The sequence below is a fragment of the Dasypus novemcinctus genome, chromosome 13 (assembly GCF_030445035.2).
Source record: "Dasypus novemcinctus isolate mDasNov1 chromosome 13, mDasNov1.1.hap2, whole genome shotgun sequence".
NCBI classification, from domain to species: Eukaryota; Metazoa; Chordata; class Mammalia; order Cingulata; family Dasypodidae; genus Dasypus; species Dasypus novemcinctus.
This window is the reverse complement of record NC_080685.1, coordinates 29,638,551-29,657,822: the sequence shown is the minus strand read 5'-3', so window position 1 is coordinate 29,657,822 and position 19,272 is coordinate 29,638,551. Positions and strand designations below refer to the sequence as shown.

Below are 19,272 nucleotides of genomic sequence, written 5' to 3'. Positions count from 1 at the left end.
GTTGCGTCATCTTGTTGTGTCAGGTCTCTGTGTGTGCGGCACCATTCCTGGGCAGGCTGCACTTTCTTTCGTGCTGGGCAGCTCTCCTTACGGGGCTCACTCCTTGCACATGGGGCTCCCCTACGCGGGGGACACCCCTGCGTGGCACGGCACTCCTTGCACGCATCAGCACTGTGCATGGGCCAGCTCCACATGGGTCAAGGAGGCCTGGGGTTTAAACCGCGGACCTCCCATGTGGTAGGTGGATGCCCTATCCACTGGGCCAAATCCGCTTCCCTACAAGTCCTTTAAATCCTTGGTTAAATTTATCCCTAGGCAATTTATTCTTTTGATTGTTATTGTAAATGGAATTTTTTTTTCTTGATTACCTTTTCAGATTGTTCATTACTTTTTGTATAGAAACACCATTGGTTTTTGTGTGTTGATCTTGTACCCTGTCAACTTGCTGAATTTATTTATTAGCTCTAGTAGCTTTGTTGTAGCTATTTCGGGATTTTCTATATGTAGGGTCATGTCATCTGCAAATTTGGAAAGTTTTACTTTTTCCTTTCTGATTTGGATGCTTTTTATTTCTTTTTCTTGCCTGATTGCTCTGGCAAGAACTTCCAGTATAATGTTGAATAGCATGGTAAAAGTGGGCATCCTTATCTTGTTCCTGTTCTTAAAGAGGAAGCTTTCAGTCTTATACCATTGAGTATGAGGTTCATTGTGGATTTTTCATATATGCCTTTTATCATGTTGAGAAAGTTTACTTCTATTCCTAGTTTCAGGAAAGGGTACTAAATTTGTTGATTGCCTCTTCTGCATTAATTGAGATGATCACATGTTTTTTTTCCTTCATCTTGTTAATTTGGTGTATTACATTAATTAATTTTCTTATGTTGATCTACCCTTGCATACCTGGGATAAATTCCACTTAATCATGGTGCATAGTTCTTTCAATGTACTGTTGGGTTCAGTTTGCTAGAATTTGTTTTTTGAGGTATCATGATTGATTTTTTTTAAACAAACCAATTTTATTTATACATATTAATAAAGCATACAGTTTGCCCAAAATGTACAATCAATGGTATTTGGTATAATCACATAGTTGTGCACTCATCACTTCAATTATTATTAGTGTTTTCACTTTTTCTTTTTTTTTAAAGATTTATTTATTTTTAAATTTATTTCTCTCCCCTTCTCTGCCCCCCCCACCAGTTGTCTGCTCTCTATGTCCATTCGCTGTGTGTTCTTCTGTGTCTGCTTGTATTCTTGTCAGCGTCACTGGAAATCTGTGTCTCTTTAAGTTGCGTCATCTTGCTGCATCAGCTCTCTGTGTGTGTGGCACCACTCCTGGGCAGGCTGCACTTTTTTGCACTAGGCTGCTCTCCTTATGGGTCGCATTCCTTGCGTGTGGGGCTCCCCTATGCAGGGGACACCCTTGCGTGGCATGGCACTCCTTGCATGCATCAGCACTGCGTGTGGGCCCACTCATCACGTGGGTCAGGAGGCCCTGGGTTTGAACCCTGAACCTCCTATGTGGTAGGCAGACACTCTATCCATTGAGCCAAATCTGCTTCCCATCACTTTTTCAGTAATTATAATCATAATAAAACAAACACACAAACAAGAAAATTCTTCACCTCTCAATCTCTCTTTGTTTCCCCTGCTGTACACAGCTGCTATTTCTGCCTATTCTTTCACAATTATTTATTTATTTATTAAGCAGTTTTATTGAGATACATTCATATACCATATGATCTATCCAAAGTATATAATCAGTGGCTTTTAGTATAATCATAGTGTTGTGTATTCATCACCACAAAAAAAATTTAGAATAATTTCATTACTCCAAAAGGAAAAACTCCACATCCCTTAGCAGTCCTTCCCCAGCCCTGCATAACCACTAATCTAATTTCATCTTTATAAATTGATTTATATTTACATTTTATATAAATGGAATCATACAATATGTAGTACTTCGTGTCAGGTATCTTTCACTTAGCCTAGTGGATTTTTTTCTGTCTGATATTAACATACATTTGTTCAGTTTCAAAGAAACGTAGTCTTATATATGCAATTTTACCCATATTCATATTTTACATGTGGTATTACTATGCTATACAGTCCCATGTTACATTTTTGGCTTTCCTTTTAGTAATATACATTATGCTATACAGTCCCATGTTACATTTTTGGCTTTCCTTTTAGTAATATACATGACCTTAGACTTTCACTTTAAACCACTGCCCTGCCAATATAATAGCACTGCTAGTTACAAACTGTTATGTTGTGCTTTCACATTTTCTATTCATTTCCAAAGATTAACACATATCCTTTTTACCAATTCTGAACAAGTTAACCGTCAGCTTTCCATTCTCTTACCTCATTCTATTTTCCGGTGACCCATATTCATGTTATTACCTCTATGAGATTACACAATATATTTAGTTCATAGCACAATCGCACCATATTTGTCCTTTTCTGTCTGGCTTGCATCACTCAACACAAAGCCCTCCAGGTTCATCCATGTTATCATATGCTTTATGACTTCATTTCTTCTTACAGCTGCATAATATTCTATCATGTGTTTATCCATTCATTGGTTGATGGACACCTGGGTTGTGTCCAACTTTTGATAACCATGAATAACATTCCTGTAAACATCGGTGTGCAGATGTCTGTTTGTGTCACTGCTCTCAGTTCTTCTGGGTATATACTCAGTAGTGGTATTGCTGTGTCATGTGGCAAATCTATATTTAACTTCTTTAGGAACTGCCAAACACTCCTCCACAGTGACTGTACCATTTTGCATTCCCCCAACAGTGAATAAATGTTCCTCTCTCTCCACATTCTCTCCAATGCTTCTCATTCTCTGTTTTTTTAAAAGTGGCCATTTTAAAAGGTGTGAAATGATATCTCATTGTAGCTTTGATTTCCCTAATTGCTAGTGATATTGAACATTTTTTCATGTGTTTTATCACCATTTCTATTTTTTTGGATAAACTTCTATTCAAGCCTTTGTCCTATTTTTAATTGAGTTGTCTGTCTTTTTATTGTTGAGTTGTATCATCTCTTTATATATCATGGATATTAAACTCTTATCAGATATATGGTTTGCAAATATTTTTTCCTATTGAGTCGGCTGTGTTTTCACCCTTTTGACAAAGTTCTATGAGGTGCAAAAGTGTTTAATTTTGAGGAGGTCCAATGTATCTATATATATTTTTTTGCTGCTCATGCTTTGAGTGTAAGATCCAAGAAGTCACCACCTACCATAAGGTCTTTAAGATGTTTCCCTACATTTTCTTCTAGTAGTTTTAATTCTGGCTTTTATAGTTAGGTTTTTGATCCATTTTGATTTGATTCTTTTATAGGGATTGAGCTAGGGGTACTCTTTCATTCTCTTATTATGGATATCCAGTTGTCCCAGCACCATTTGTTGAAGAGACTGCTTTGTCCTATTCACATGGCTTTGGTAGGTTTATTGAAATCAGTTGGCCATAGAGATGAGGGTTTATTTCTGGACTCGTAATTCTATTCCACTGCTTTTTCTAGTTTCTCCAGTTACTCAGCTAGATCTTTGATTTTAGCTCTTCTTTTTTAATACAGGCATTTGGGGCTATAAATTTCCCTCTCAGTGCTGCCTTTTCTGTATCCCATAAGTTTTGATAAGTTATGTTCTTATTTTCATTTGTCTCAATATATTTCTAATTTCACTTACAATTTCTTCTTTGACCCACTGGTTATTTAGGAGCGTTGATCAGCCTCCACAAATTTGCAAATTTACCTCTTTTCTGTCTATTATTGATTTCCATTTTCATTCCATTGTGATCTGAGACAGTGCTTTATATAATTTTCAATCTTTTTATATTTATTGAGACCTGCATTGTGACCTAACATGTGGTCTATCCCGGAGAAAGATCCATGAGCACTTAGGAAGAATGTATAACCTTTTGAGTTTGGATGCAACATTCTGTATATGTGTTATGTCTATCTTGTTTATCATGTTGTTCAAGTTCTCTTTTCTTGTTGATCTTCTATCTAGTTGTTCTAGCTAATGCTGTGAGTTGGGTGTTGAAGTCACTCCCTTCAGTTTTGCCAGAGCTTGTCTCTTGTATTTTGGCATGCTATGGTTAGGTTTACAGGTATTTATTACTTATTTCTTCCTGGTGGATTGTTCCTTTTACTAATATATATTTCTCTTCTGTATCACTTTTAAATTTTTTGCACTTAAATTCTCTTTTGTCCAATATTAGTATAACTACCCCTTACTGTTTGCATTGCATATCTTTTCCAACCTGTCACTTTCAGCCAGTTTGTATCTCTGACTTTAAGGTGAATCTCTTGAAGGCAGCATATTGATGGCTCATTAAAAAAAAATCCATTCTGTCAGCTTATGTCTTTTAATTGGGAAGTTTAATCCATTCACATTCAATGATATTACTATAAATGCATTATTTACTTCCACTGTTTTATTCTTTGCCTTTCATATGTCATATCTTATTTTCAGCTGTATTTTTCAACTTTTGGTTATCTTTTCTGCTCTTCTTTCTTTTATACTTTCCTCCAAACCTCTCTCTCCTGTCTTTTTCTTTCAGACTGTAAGTCTTCCTTTAATATTTTCTGCAAAGGTGAATTCTTTTTTACAGACTCTCTTAGTTTCTGTTTGTTTGTGAATATTTCAAGCTCACCTTTGTAAATTGATGGGCAATTTTGCTGGATAAAGAATTCTTGGCTGGCTGTTTTTCTCTTTCAGTATCTTAATTATATCATACCACTGTCTTCTCACCTCCATATTTTCTGATGAGAAATCCGTACTAAGTCTTACTGGGTAGACTTACATGTGATCATTTACTTCTCCCTTGCTGCTCTCAGAACTTTATCCTTGACATTTAACATTCTGAGTAGTATGTGTCTTAGAGTAAGTCCATTTAGACTTATTCTGATTAAGGAAAGCTGTACTTCTTGGACTTGTAAGTTCATTTCTTTCATGAGATTTGGGAAATTTTCAGCAATTATTTCTTAATTCTCCTTCTGCTCCTTTTCCCTTCTCTTCTCCTTCCGGTACTTCAAAGACACATATGTTGTTGCCTTTCATGTTATCATTCAACTTCCTAGCCCTTGCTCAATTTTTACATTCTCTTCTTCAATTTCAGCTGTTCTGTCTTCTGTATCACTTATTCTTTCTTCTATCTTTTGAGTTTGCTGTTGTATGACTCTGGTGTGTTTTTTTCTCACTATCATGTCTTCCTTCCCATTAGCTCTGTTACTTTTCTATTCAGGTTTAAAAATCTTCATTGTGCTCACTCAGTGTCTTCTTGATGCACTTTATCTCTTTAACCATATTGTTTTTTAACTCATTAATTTGATTTTGGAAATTTGTGTGCTTCTCGTTGATTAATTGTATCAAACCTTGTGTCTCTTCTGGGGTTTTTTCTATATTCCTTTTCTTGGGCCGTTTCCATTTTCTTAGTATTGCTTGTAATTTTTTTTGCTGATGTCTCAGCATCTGATTAAAATGGTGAGCTTACTCAGATGCTCAATTCTCTTTCTTTCATAGGTATTTAATGGTGGGAAGCTGTGTGTTACTGGTGTTTCTTGATTCTTGTTTCAACCTCTTCTGCATCTCTGGGATTGTCCTTTTAGTTGCTCAAATCTGGACCCTGAACCCAGTAATGAGTTGCAGACCTGTTTCCTGGGGCCTTGGGATGGGATGCTATAAAGGTCAGGCAAAGCCACTCTTCTTTACTTTTACTTTCTTCACATGTCCTTCCTTGGTCCACCAGCAGATAGCGCTCTTTGGCAGCCCTCTCAATTCAAAGCCTGGTCAGTGTGTGTTTGCTGCAACATGGACTGGATCAGTGTGATAGAGGATCCTGCTTGGAGGCTAAGAACATTGTAATTCAAACCTTGTCAGAGACAGTTCTCCAACCTTTGCTTGCAGCCCCCCCTCCCTTTTCTAAGGTAGGAAATAATTCCACTCCCCTCTGCATCCTCCACAGTTAGTCCAGGTTAGTAGCGAGGAAGATTGAGAGGGTCAGATCTCCTTAGTCCCTTGCTGGGTTCCAAGGCAAACAATGGTGTGGCCCCACCCAGCCAGGAAGAGTTCGTGGGACACAGCAGACCAAATCTGTGGGTCAAAAGCTGAGTTGACCTTAGGCTCTGTTCCTTTCTCTCCCCTTTCCTGGGGGATGGGTCCCTGGGACTCGGTTTTACTGTAGCCACCAGCCCTGAGGCCTGAGTATTCAAAAGTGTCCAGAGGGTGGGGGAGGGTACCAGCAGTTGCAACTGTGGCTTTTAACTCACAGTTTTGCCATCACAATTCTTTTCCTTTGCCCCTCTCTCTTCTGAATGTTGCCCAGCTTTCCCCTGGTGTCCTAAACCCTAGAACAGGGTTTCTTCCCCCCTGCATTGTCTGCTCCCTTGTGTCCATTCACTGTGTGTTCTTCTGTGTCCACTTGTGTTCCTGGTGGCACCAGGAATCTGTATCTCTTATTGTTGTATCATCTTGCTGTGTCAGCTCTCCGTGTGTGTGGCGCTACTCCTGGGTAGGCTGCGTTTTTTGCACAGGATGGCTCTTCTTATGGGGTGCACTCCTTGTGCATGGGGTATTCCTACGCAGGGACCATCCCTGTGTGGCACAGCACTCATTGCACAAGGCAGCTCTGCACGTGGGTCAACTTACCACATGGGCCAGGAGGCTCTGAGTTTGAACCCTTGGTCTCTTATATGGTAGGTGGACGCTATAAGTTGAGACACATCCACTTCCCAGAACAGGGTTTCTTAACCACAGTGGAAAGATTTTAGGGAGTCCATGAGCTTGAATTGAAAAAAAATCAACCTATCTTTATTTTCTTTGGCCTCTAACTGAAATCTAGCATTTCCCTCACTTACGAATGTATAAAATAAATTATAGTAGTATTCATTTCATATCACATTACAGTTATTGCATATCTCAAAAAATTGATTATACTTATCCATATTTCAAAATTATGGTAGTTTTTAGACCTGATGCTAGTTGAGTGTCATAAAACTATCTGCTGTGGTTTCACCTGACTGGCAAAGAGGTCCATGGAACAAAAAAGGTTAAGAAGGGAAGCAGATATGACTCAAGTGAGCTCCCTCCTACCACATGGGAGGTTCCTGGTTTGGTTTCTCGTGCTTGCTAAAGAAGACAGCGAGCTGGTGAGATGAGCAGGCACAGCAAACTAACACAACAAGATGATACAACAAGAGGCACAAGAAGAAAAACAAAGCAGGGATCAGACGTTCCCGGTGTCTCCTAGAGAATTCAGGCAAGACAGCAAGCTGACGTGACAGGCAGGTGTGGCAAGTTGACACAACAAGATGATGCAACAAGAGACACAGAAGGAAGAACATAATGAAAGATACAACAAAGCAGGGGAAAGAGGTGGCTTAAGTGATTAGGCATCTCCCCCCACACTGACGGTCCTGGGTTCAGTTCCTGGTGCTTCCTAAAGTAAACAGAGAAGACAAACAGACACAGCAAGTGCAAACAACGAGGGGATGGGGAGAAATAAATAAATCTAAAAAAAAATCTATTTAAAAAAAAAGGTTAAGGAACACTGCCCTAGAAGAATTTTTCCAGGCCGTTTCTGCCTGTCCTCTACCTGTTTTTCTGGAAGAGAAGTGAGTCTTATGTCTTTCTAGTCTGCTGTCTTCCTGGAAGTCTATACTATACTATCAAAAATTCTGATTTTTAAATGTTAATCCAATTTTGCATTCTCAGTGCAAACCCAATTTAAAATTATGCATTACCTTTGAATATGCTTCTAAATTTTGTTTGCTAATATTTTATTCAGGAATTTTTGCTTTCTGTATCACAACAAATGATGTCAACCATCTTTTTATGTACTTCCAATTCATCTATTTTTTTTTTTTTTTTTTTGGTAAAGTGGCTGTTCAAATCCTTTGCCCATTAAAAAATTTTTTGCTTGTCTTTTTGCTATTGACTAGTAGGGATTCCTCAGAATGTTCTGGTTATGAGTCCTTCATCAGATATATATTTTGCAAATATCTTTTCCCAGTCTGTGGCTTACCTTCTCATTTTCTTTACAGTATCTTTCAAAGAGCTAAATATTTAATTTTGATGTTCAACTTATCAGTTTTTTTCTTTCTTGGTTTATTTTATGTCCTCTTTAAATAATCTTTACCTAAACAAGGCCACAAAATTTCTTCTGGAATTTTTATCAGTTTTGCTTTTATGTATGGATTTTAATACATGTCAAATAATTTTTTAAATGGAATGAGGTAAGCATTGAAATTCACTTTTTCCTATATGGATATACAGTTTTTGAAAAAAGACTATTCTTTCCCCATTTAATTACCTTGGAGTCTTTATCAAAAACCACTTGACCAAAAATAAATAAATAAGTGAACCAGAAGCCAATTGACCAATTATGTGAGGATCTATTTCTGGGCTATATTCTGTTCCATTGAACTATATATCATCCTTATGCTGGTATCACTTTGTATTACTGTAACTTTGTAGTAAGACTTGAAATCAGATTTTCTCCAACTTTTAATTTTTTAATTTTTCATAATGTTTGGCTACTATTGTTATTTGAACTTCCACAACATTTTAGAATCAGTTTGTCTGTTTTTATTTTAAAAATCTGCTGGAGCTTTTATTGGGATTTATGAGTATCATATTTATTTCAATTTATTTATTACTTTTTAAATTTCTCTTACCAATATTTTGTAATTTTAAGTGTACAGATCTTGAACATATTTTGTTAAATTTGTCCCTATTTTATGTTTGTTGAAGCATTAAATATTTCCAAGGCTCTTCTGCCAGTAGAAGCAGCATTTCCAGTCTGAGAGGGTGATTTCCTCTTGCTAAAGAACCTGTGTTAGGGGAGCAGATGTGGCTCAACTGATAGAGTGTCCACCTACCATATAGGAGGTCCAGGGTTTGGTACCCAGGACCTCTGACCCATGTGGTGAGCTGGCCCACGTACAACTGCACAAGGGGTGTGCCATGCCATGTAGGGGTGTCCCCTGCATGGGGGAGACCCTCCTGCAAGGAGTGCACCCCGCAAGTAGAGCTGCCCTGCATGAAAAAAAAAAAAGCACAGCCTGCCCAGGAGTGGTTCCACATACACAGAGCTAAAGCAGCAAGATGACACAACAAAAAGAGACACAGATTCCTGTATGCTGCCTAACAAGAATGCAAGTGGACACAGAAGAACACACAGCGAATGGACACAGAGAGCAGACAAGGGGTGGGGGAGGTAAGAGAAATAAATAAAAATAAATCTTTAAAAAAAAACCAAACCTGTGTTAGCCTGTCCTTACGCAGTGGCCCTGAAACTATCCCAGTTGCCTATTTTTGCTTCTAGACTCAAGTCCCATAAAGCCCCACAATTTGAGGTACAAAGTAAGACACATGTACAGATGTGATACATACCAAGAGAATTGCATAATTTTGGCAATTTATATAGACAGAGTCCTGGGAAATATATGTGAGAATGGATCCTAAGGGTGTTGAATCACTAAAAGGAATATAATGTTGCATCTGGATGGATTTATTGATATGTTAAATAAGCAGAGATTTGGGGTTCAACATATTAACTCAAGATCCAGGGGATGGCTTAAACAATTTGCTTACTTGGTTGACTGAAACTTGGACTTAAAGGTGGCCTACACTAAATAAAGATGAAATGCTGACCTTACTTGACATAATGTAAGGGAAGAAAATCCAAAAGTTTAGGGAGATTGGAATGCTAGAATGGATTTATCATAAAGAGCTGCTCACCGATACCTTTATTCTGTCCCCTGGGGTAGTCTGTTAGTTAACTGGTAGCAGGTTAATTACATTAGAGTACTTCTGTCATGGAAGAGGCAACACTTTGTTTTCAATGGAATAGTCACTTACCCTAGATATGGGTTTGCCTTTATTGACTGCAGTGCTACTGCCAACCACCATCTACGGATTCATAGAAAGCCTTATTCACCACCACGGTAATTTAGCATCACTCTGACTGTGGAGCTCATTTCACAAGTTGAACTGCATCAATAAGTCCATGCTCATGGTATTGAGCTAGGGCTGAGAGAAAAATGGAATGGCCTTTTTCTTTTTGCAGAATGGCCTTTTGAGGACCAGTTACTATGGCAGCTGAGTGGCAACACCTTGTGAGGCTGCAGCAATACCCTTCATGATGTGATATGTGCTGTAAATCTAATATATGGCACATTTTCTCCCATAGCCAGGATTTATACATCTGGGAATCAAAAGATGGAAATTGAGAGTGGCCTCTCTCACTTTTATCCCTAGTGATCTACCTTTTTGAGAACTCTACCCATTGCCCCACATAATATGAAGTCTGGTGGGAACTTGAACTAGACCTGTACCTGCATGAGCTCTGGAAATTGTTTAGAATTGTATTACTTTCTGGTGTTTCTTTCCCCAGACCCCTGGAATCTTACCCTACACATGTGCAAATCATTATTCCTGTATTTCCAATATTTTAATGTACATATCAGTATTCAGACTCCTCTGCAGGTCTCACCACTCTCCCTCTGTGCAGTTCCCTCCTCTCCAGTATTATCTCCTGCAAATTGTATCTGATGTGGCACAAGCCTAACTCTGTTTCCTATCTTCGGGAGATCTCTGGGCTCTGCAGCCTGAAAACTGCCTTCAGGTAATAAGCTCAGGCAGTTGCAAGGCTCACTTAGTTTTGTTTCCCTTCTCTTAAGGATTCACAGTCCTGCGCTGGCTGTAATTTAATGCCTGAAAATATTTGTTTCATATTTTTTTGTTACCTTTTCTAGTTACTTGTTGCAGGAAGACCATTCTGGTGGCAGTTATCCTTTTTGGGGGGGAGGAGAAAAATTTGTTTTTATTTATTTATTTTTAATAAGACTTTTTAAAATTAAAGTTAATAGATCACATAAAATGTTACATTAAAAAAACATAAGAGGTTCCCATGTAACACACACCCCACCTCCCACCCCCATCATTTTTGTAAATTGTATTTTTTTGAAGATACATATATCACAAAAAAGGTTACATTATAAAAAACCTAAGCGGTTCCCATATACCCCCATCCCTGTCTTTATTATTAAAATAACTGAAAAACAATTTGAAATCATTCTTTTGCCCCAGAATTGCATTGTTTTCATTTTTTCATGTTTCTTTATCATAGGACACATACACAAGGGCACTGATAAAATAATTCTCCCAGGTAAAATCTTTTTGGGGCATAAGTTCTAAACAATTGTACAATTACTGTGGAGTTATTTTATCTCTCTCTCATCTCTCCATTAATCTTTCTATCTGCTTCAATTAGCAAATTTTTAATAAACATCAATTATATTCTACATAAAGGTTAATTTGAAGAGCTCAAAAATGTTTAAAGGGAATTTTATGTTTTATGCATATTACTACAATAACAATAATACACACATATATATGGACTTATTTTTCTAAAATCGCATTGTTTTGTCTCCTTTCTCATTTCTTTCTTTTGTTTATTTATTTCTCTCCCCTTCCCTGCCCCCCCCCCCAAGCTGTCTGCTCTCTGTGTCCATTTGCTGTGTGTTCTTCTTTGTCCACTTCTGTTGTTGTCAGCAGCATGGGGAATCTGTGTCTCTTTTTTGTTGTGTCATCTTGCTGCCTCAGCTCTCCGTGTGTGTGGTGCCATTGCTGGATGGGCTGCACTTTTTTTGTGCTGGGCGGCTCTTCTTACAGGGTGCACTCCTTGTGCATGAGTGGGAGACACCCCTTCATGGCACTGAACTCCTTGTGCACATCAGCACTGCACCTAGGCCAGCTCTTCACATGGGTCAGGAGGCCCTGGGTTTGAACCCTGGACCTCCCATGTGGTAGGCGGACACCCTATCCGTTGGACCAAATCCACTTCCCAATCCTTTCTCATTTCTAATTTTCATATTTGATCAACATGTTTTAAACTTTGTATTTTCCTTTAAATGCTACTTTGATTCTGTTTTCTATATTAATGTATTCTTTTTTTTTTCACGGTCCCGGGACTTTGTATGTGGGAAGCCGGCATTCAACCACTGAGTCATATCAGCTTCCCTGAGCTGCATTTTCATTTGTTTGCTTGTTGTTTTGCTTTTTGTTTTGTTGTGTTGTGTCTCTTATTGTTGCTTCTTCATGTCTCTTTTTGTTGAGTCATCTGGCTGCACCAGCTCTCCATGTGGGCCAGTACTCCTGTGTGGGTCAGCACTCCTGTACGGGCCAGCACTCTGCACAGGCCAGCTCTCCACGTGGGCCAGCTTGCCTTCACTGGGAGGTCCTGGGAATCGAACCCTGGACTTCCCATATGGTAGACAGGAGCCCATTTGCTTGAGCTACATCTTTTTCCCCCTTAATGTTTATTAATGAAGGAACCTGTGTTCAGTTCCACTCCAGTTATTCATTAGCACCCTAATGTTATAATATATTAGAATTTCTGAAGATCAGGGAGGCAGTTTTGGGCCTGAGGCCACTGTACTCCATTGCTTGTGCAACCAATAAAACTTTCTCCATTTGAATCCTTGGTGTCTCAGAAATTGGCTTTAAAAATGCATCAGGAGGAAGGAATCCACTTTTACTCGGTATCAGTTCCTTTCACTCAGCATAAGGTTTTCAAGTTTCATCTATGTTATAGCATATATCAGTACTTCATTTATTATTATTTTTTAAAGATTTATTTATTTATTTATTTCTCTCCCCTCCCCCCCATTTGTCTGCTCTCTCTGTCCATTCACCGTGTGTTCTTCTGTGACCGCTTCTATCCTTACCAGCGGCACGGGAATCTGTGTTTCTTTTTGTTGCGTCATCTTGTTGTATCAGCTCTCCATGTGTGCGGCGCCATTCCTGGGCAGGCTGCACTTTCTTTCGCGCTGGGCGGCTCTCCTCATGGGGCGCACTCCTTGCGCGTGGGGCTCCCCTACGTGGGGGACACCCCTGCGTGGCCCGGCACTCCTTGCACGCATCAGCACTGCGCATGGGCCAGCTCCACACGGGTCAAGGAGGCCTGCGGTTTGAACTGCGGACCTCCCATGTGGTAGGCGGACGCCCTATCGACTGGGCCAAGTCCGCTTCCCACTTCATTCCTTTTGATTGCCAAATAATACATCATTATTTGGATATACCACATTTTGTTCATAAATTCATCAGGTGATGGACATCTGAGTTGTTTCTACTTTTTGGCTATTTATATATAATGCTGTTGTAAACACTCGTGTACAAGTTTTGTGTGGTCATATATTTTCATGTCTCGAGTATATAATAGGAGTGGAATTTCTGGATCATATGATAACTCTGTGTTTAACTTTTTGAGGAGGTTCATCCTTTTTAATTGCTGAATAGCATTCCTTTATATGAGTATTCCATAATTCATTGATCTAGTCTTTTATTGAGGGACAATTGGATTGTTTCTATTTCATGGTTATTTATGAATAAAACTTCTATGAACATTTTTGTACTTGTTTTTTGGTGGATATATGAACTCATACTTCTTGGATTTGTGTTTAGGAGTGGAATTCTGGATCGAAGGGTAGATGCTCCAGTTATTTATTGCTAAGTTAACAAATCACCCCCAAACAATGGCTAAAAATAGTTAACAGTAACTTATTTTCTTCATGAATCTAGGGGTTGACTGGGCAAATATTTTATTTTTCCTCCAAAGAGAAAATGCCAGTGTAGCTGACTCCAATTTACTTGTATAGATTTCCCCCAAAACTGTACTCTTATTTTTAAGTATTAGGGGAAGGTATAACTCTAGCATCTTTAAATGTTCTCTCTCTTTTCTTCGGAGTAATTGTACTTAACCTTTTGGTGTCCAGGACGTTTCTTTCTGAAACTGATTTCTCTCTCTGTCTTGAACTATTTCCCCAATTATGTATGATGTCTATTGTAGATCTAGCAAAATCCCTTATATTATTAATTGAACCATAGCAGCTATGCCTTTGATGAATAGGAATATTTATTATTTGTTTGTTTATTTTACAGATAGAAACTGGTTGAGCAATTTATTAGCATACTCATATTGCTGATGTTTTGAATACGAAAGTGTGCCATAAGAACAGTCCTTATAAAATCTGTTTTGCTTCTTTTATTTTGCTCTTGTAGAATAAAGGTATGCGGCCTATACAATTTCCAATCAAACACCAGCAAGAAGTGAAGATTTATTTTCCCATCAAACTTACACCCAACTTTCTGGCATTTCCTCATCATCCTATAGGAATGTTATATCGTTATAAAGTACAGGTATGGTGTCCTATAATATGAGAATTCACAAAGAGATAATAAGCCAGTTTTCTGATAGCTTAATTTATTGAAATTTGGTTAATGTTAAGTTTTATTTTCCCTGAATCTTAATAGGATAGCTCAGGTTTTGGTGACAAACAAATCATGCTCTTGAATACTGTTATCTGTAACAAGATTTGGTTTCTGTTCTGTCTCTCTTCCATATAGCCTTTTCTTCTGAGCTTTATAAGGTTTTGTTAAACTCCTTTGTACCCCCTTTTTTTGTGTGACTTTTTTTTACCAATAGCTACCATTAAAAAATATTTATTTATTTATTCCTTCCCCCCCTTATTTTTGCACCTGCTGTCTGCTTTACGTGTCCATTCGCTGTGTGTTCTTCTGCGTCTGCTTGTCTTCTCTTTAGGTGGCACTGAGAACTGATTCTGGGATCTTCTGGAGTGGGAGAGAGGTGCTCAATCTCTTGCACCACCTCAGCTCCCTGGTTTGCTGTGTCTCTTATTGTTTCTCCTCTGTGTCCCTTTTTGTTGCATCATCTTGCTGCACCAGCTCTTTGTGGGCCAGCATGCCATGTGAGCCAGCACACCACATGGGCCAGCTCACTGTGTGAGCCAGCTTGCCTTCACCAGGAATTGAACCCTGGACCTCCTATATAGTAGATGGGAGCCCAATCGCTTGAGCCACATCCACTTCCCTTTTGTGACATTTTATGATACTGCCATTACTTACCCTCCCTTTCATATTTCCCTTGCCCATTTAGCTACTTTGTTAGTGTTTCCAGAAATAATTTATTATATAGTTTTATTATTTCCTGTACTTTATTTCTCCAGGCAAATTTTGCATTTTCACTTAACTTCCAGTTGTCTTCCTACAGTTATTAAATCTAAAGTTGTATTTTTTCACAGGTAGAAGGTGGTAGTGGCAACTTTACCTGGATCTCTTCTAATGAAACAGTGGCGATGGTGACCACTAAAGGAGTAGTGACTGCAGGTCAGGTTGGGGGAAACAGCACTGTTTTGGCCAGAGATGTTCAAAATCCTTTTCGGTATGGAGAAATTAAGGTAAATCACTCCCTCCAAAGAACTTTTTCCTTACCCTTGAGACATTACTATCTAAATTTAAGTACAGTTCCACATTTTTAAAAAATTCAGTCAAACTTGGCTATTTAAAGTGATGCTGGGAAGGGATGTAGCTCAAGTAGTTGAACACCTGCTTCCCATGTACAAGTTTCCATGTTTGATCCCTGGTACTTCCTAAAAACAAAACAAACAAAAACAAATGAAAAAACCAGCTCTCATTGGGGATCAGACGTAGCTCAGTGGTTGAGCACTTGCTTCCCATATCCAAGGTCCTGGGTTCAATCCCTGGTACTTACTAAAGAAAAAAAAATGATATTCAAGGGGAGTGGGTAAAGTTCAGTGGTTGTGTGCCTGCTTCCCATGTATGAAGTCCTGGGTTCAATTCCTGGTACCTCATAAAACAGAATAGAATAGAATAGAATAGAATAGAATAGAATAGAATAGAATAGAATAGAATAGAATAGAATAGAATACTCAAATTCAATCTTGAAATACTCAAATTCAATCTTGAAATACATATTCCTTAAATACTCCTTGATCTGGTTTGAATCCTGCTTTACTTAATAGCCATTTTTTTAGCTTTTACCTTTTTCTCTAAAATGGATAATGATGATATCTTCTCCAAAGAACTGTTAACAGAAGCAAATGAGATAGCAGTTATTCTGGTGCTTGGCATATATTCAATAGTCAATAAATCTTAGCTATTTTTGTCATTATTCTTTTACACATGATCTTTATTTTTTTTTTAATTTATTTTTACTTATTTATTTCTCCCCAACCCCTTGCTGTTTCCATTTGCTGTGTCTGTTCATTGTGTGTTCTTCTTCCTTTTAGGAAACACCAGGAACCAAAGCCAGGACCTCCCAAGTGGGAGGGAGTGGCCTAATTACTTGAGCCACATCCGCTCCCTTCTTTGTTATATCTCTCATTATGTTTTTCCTCCTGTGTCTCTTGTGGTATCATCTAGTTGCATCAGCTCACCATGCCAGCCCATCACAGCAGCCCACTATCTTGCTCTTCTTCTTTAGGAGGCACTGGGAACCAAACCTGGAACCTCCCATGTGGCAGGCAGGAGCTTGATTGCTTGAACCACATCTACTTCCCTGATCTTTAAATGGCCTTTGTAATAACTTTATTTCTGATTTCATTTATTTTTTAACTTTCTATTTTGAAATACTTTCAAACTTACAGGACAGTTACAAAATAATGTGAGCTCCAACATACTTTTACCATCCCCCTCCCCCAAATACACAGAACCTGCAGTTTTAACATGTTGCCACATTTGCCATATCATTCTGTCTTACTGTCTATCTATCCATTTATTTTCTGAACACTTGAGTATAGGTTGTATACCTCATGGTCCTTGAACAGTTAATACTGCCAGGTACATTTCCTAAGAATAAGGTTATTCACTTATATAACCACTTTAAATATTAGAAATTGTGGTTAAGTTCAAGAAACTGAACACTAATATAAAGCTGTAATATAAAGCTTACAGTCTATATTCCAATTTTTTTCGAGTGACCCCATAATATCCCGTTCAGCCTCTCCCTTGCTAGATCCCATGCAGGATCATGTATTGCCCTTATTTTTTTTTTTTCCCAGTAGCTGATTTATTTATTTATTTATCATTTATTTATTTATTATTTGTTTCTCTCCCCTTCTCCCCTCCCCACCCAAGTTGTCTGTTCTATGTGTCCATTTGCTGTGTGTTCTTCTTTTGTCCGCCTCTGTTGTCAGCAGCGTGGGAATCTGTGTCTCTTTTTGTTGCATCATCTTGTTGTGTCAGCTCTCCGTGTGTGTGGTGCCATTCTTGGGCAGGCTACACTTTCTTTCGTGCTGGGCGGCTCTCCTTATGGGGTGCACTCCTTGCACGAGGGGCTCCCCTATGCCAGGACACCCCTGCGTGTCACTGCATTCCTTGAGCAGATCAGCACTGTGCATGAGCCAGCTGCACACGGGTCAAGGAGGCCCGGGGTCTGAACCGCGGACCTTCCATGCAGTAGATGGACGCCCTATCCGCTGGGCCAAGTCTGCTTCCCTGTATTGCCCTTAATTGTCATTGTCTTTTTAGTTGTTGTTTCTTTCTTTTTTTTTTAAATTGTGGGAAAATATATGTATACAACATAATCTTTCCTATTTCACCCACTTCCAAGCATACCATTCAGTGGAATCAATCACATTCACAGTATTGCAGTACCCTCACCACCTTCCATTACTAAAACTTTCCCATCTCACTAAACAGAAACACTACACCCACTGTGTATTAACTCCCCATTTCCCTTCCCCCCTGCCCCTGGCAACATATACTGTCGTTTCTGTCTCTATAAGCTTGCATATTCTCTGACATTTTCTTTGTGGTTACCATGGGGCTTAAATTTAATATCCTAAATCTATAACAATCTCATTTGCTTTGGTACCAATTTAACTTCGATAGTATACACAAACTGTGTTCCTATACTCCTCCGTGCCCCCACCTTTATGTAGTTCTCATCACAAATTACCTGTTACTACATTGTAAGTTCAAAACCACAGATTTTGTACTCCCCCATTTTTTGATGTTCTACCCATTACTGCATTACTTTAACTGTTAACTGGAACTTTGAGAAGGATGTTTCTGCCAGTTCTTGCTGGTCGTTTAAAGCTTCTGTGCAGGGGACAGAACTCTAAAGTCTCACTCCATCTCTAATATCATATTTTTGTTTGCCATCTTGTTTCTAAAAGATTGAAAATAACTTTTCACTACATTATTTAACTATTTCCCTATTTGTCTCCCACTCTTAATATATCTTGATATATGTTGCTCTTTCCTGCAGCACTTGGCATATGCCATGATTCAGTGAACATTTATTGAGTACTCTCTAGGTATTTAACCCCATACTAGGTATTATAAGAGATTCAAAGTATCCTAACATATTTTCCCCTGTAAATAATCTAAAGCCCAATTAGGAAGATTTATTCATATGAAAAGTTAAATTACACATCAAGGAAATGAGATGTTAGGTATTTTAAAGCAATATATGATTGAGAGCTAGTTCACTTGTACAAAAAAAGTACTATTAATTTATAAAAGAAGAATCATTATAGATGGGAGTCAGTAGTGATTATCATGAAAGAGGTAAAGAACTTGAATAAGACTTTAAAGTATAGAGGGAAGAACAAATTTAAAAAATAAAAATAAATTTAGAAATTAAAGTATAGAGGTAAACTAAGACCTTGGGCCAAACCCTGCTTGCTGGCTTTAATTATAAATAAAGTTTTGTGGGAACACAGCCACTCTGTTTGCTTTTTGTCAATGGCTGCTTTTATACCACAGCAGCAGAGGTGAGTATTGCAAAGGCAGAAACAGTGGTCCACAAAGCCTAAAATATTTGGTATCTGGCCCTTTCCAGAAAAGTTTACTGACCCCTGCTGCAGACAAAGGGGAGCCATCACAGGTCATAAGTAGGTCAATAATATAGTAAGGCCTGTGTTTAGATAGATATCTAATTATTTTTATCATCACACAATAACAGGTTTATATATATATATTTAAATACAAAAGCTGCTATGGCATGGGCTGGAATGGTTTGAAAGGAGAACATGAAGACAAAGACTTCAGTTAAGCCTGAATGAATGAAATAGTATTGAAAATAGAGAGAAGGGGACAAATTGGAGTTGGTTAGCAGAAGGCTTAATCAGATTTGATGCCCAGTTGGTTAGGAAAAAGTGGAAGATTTACAGACAGGTATGATCTGGAGTTTTCTAGCTTTGGTATTAGGTGTATAGAAAACACAAGAAAAGGAGAAAGAAAAGGGGGGAAATGATGAGTCCAGTTTTGAAAATATTTAGTGTGACTTGCCTATGGGGCATGCAGGAAGAAATAGAGGTTTGAAGTTCAAATGAAAGATTAGGGCTGAAGATAAAAAAAAAAAATCAGCATTATCAGCATAAGGTTAGTCATTGAAGCTTTGGGACTGGATAAGTTTTCCA

The 19,272-nt window shown here is 38.4% G+C and overlaps 1 protein-coding gene across 1 annotated transcript in view; it reads left to right on the top strand.

Annotated features, from left to right (window-relative positions):
- Positions 1–19,272, top strand: part of NUP210L (nucleoporin 210 like) — a 229,987-nt gene that overhangs the window by 79,147 nt on the left and 131,568 nt on the right. The window contains exons 11-12 of the mRNA XM_004474977.4: positions 14,087–14,224; positions 15,127–15,282. Of these exons, the coding sequence (XP_004475034.2) occupies positions 14,087–14,224; positions 15,127–15,282 (294 nt within the window). The remainder of the gene's footprint in view (positions 1–14,086; positions 14,225–15,126; positions 15,283–19,272) is intronic.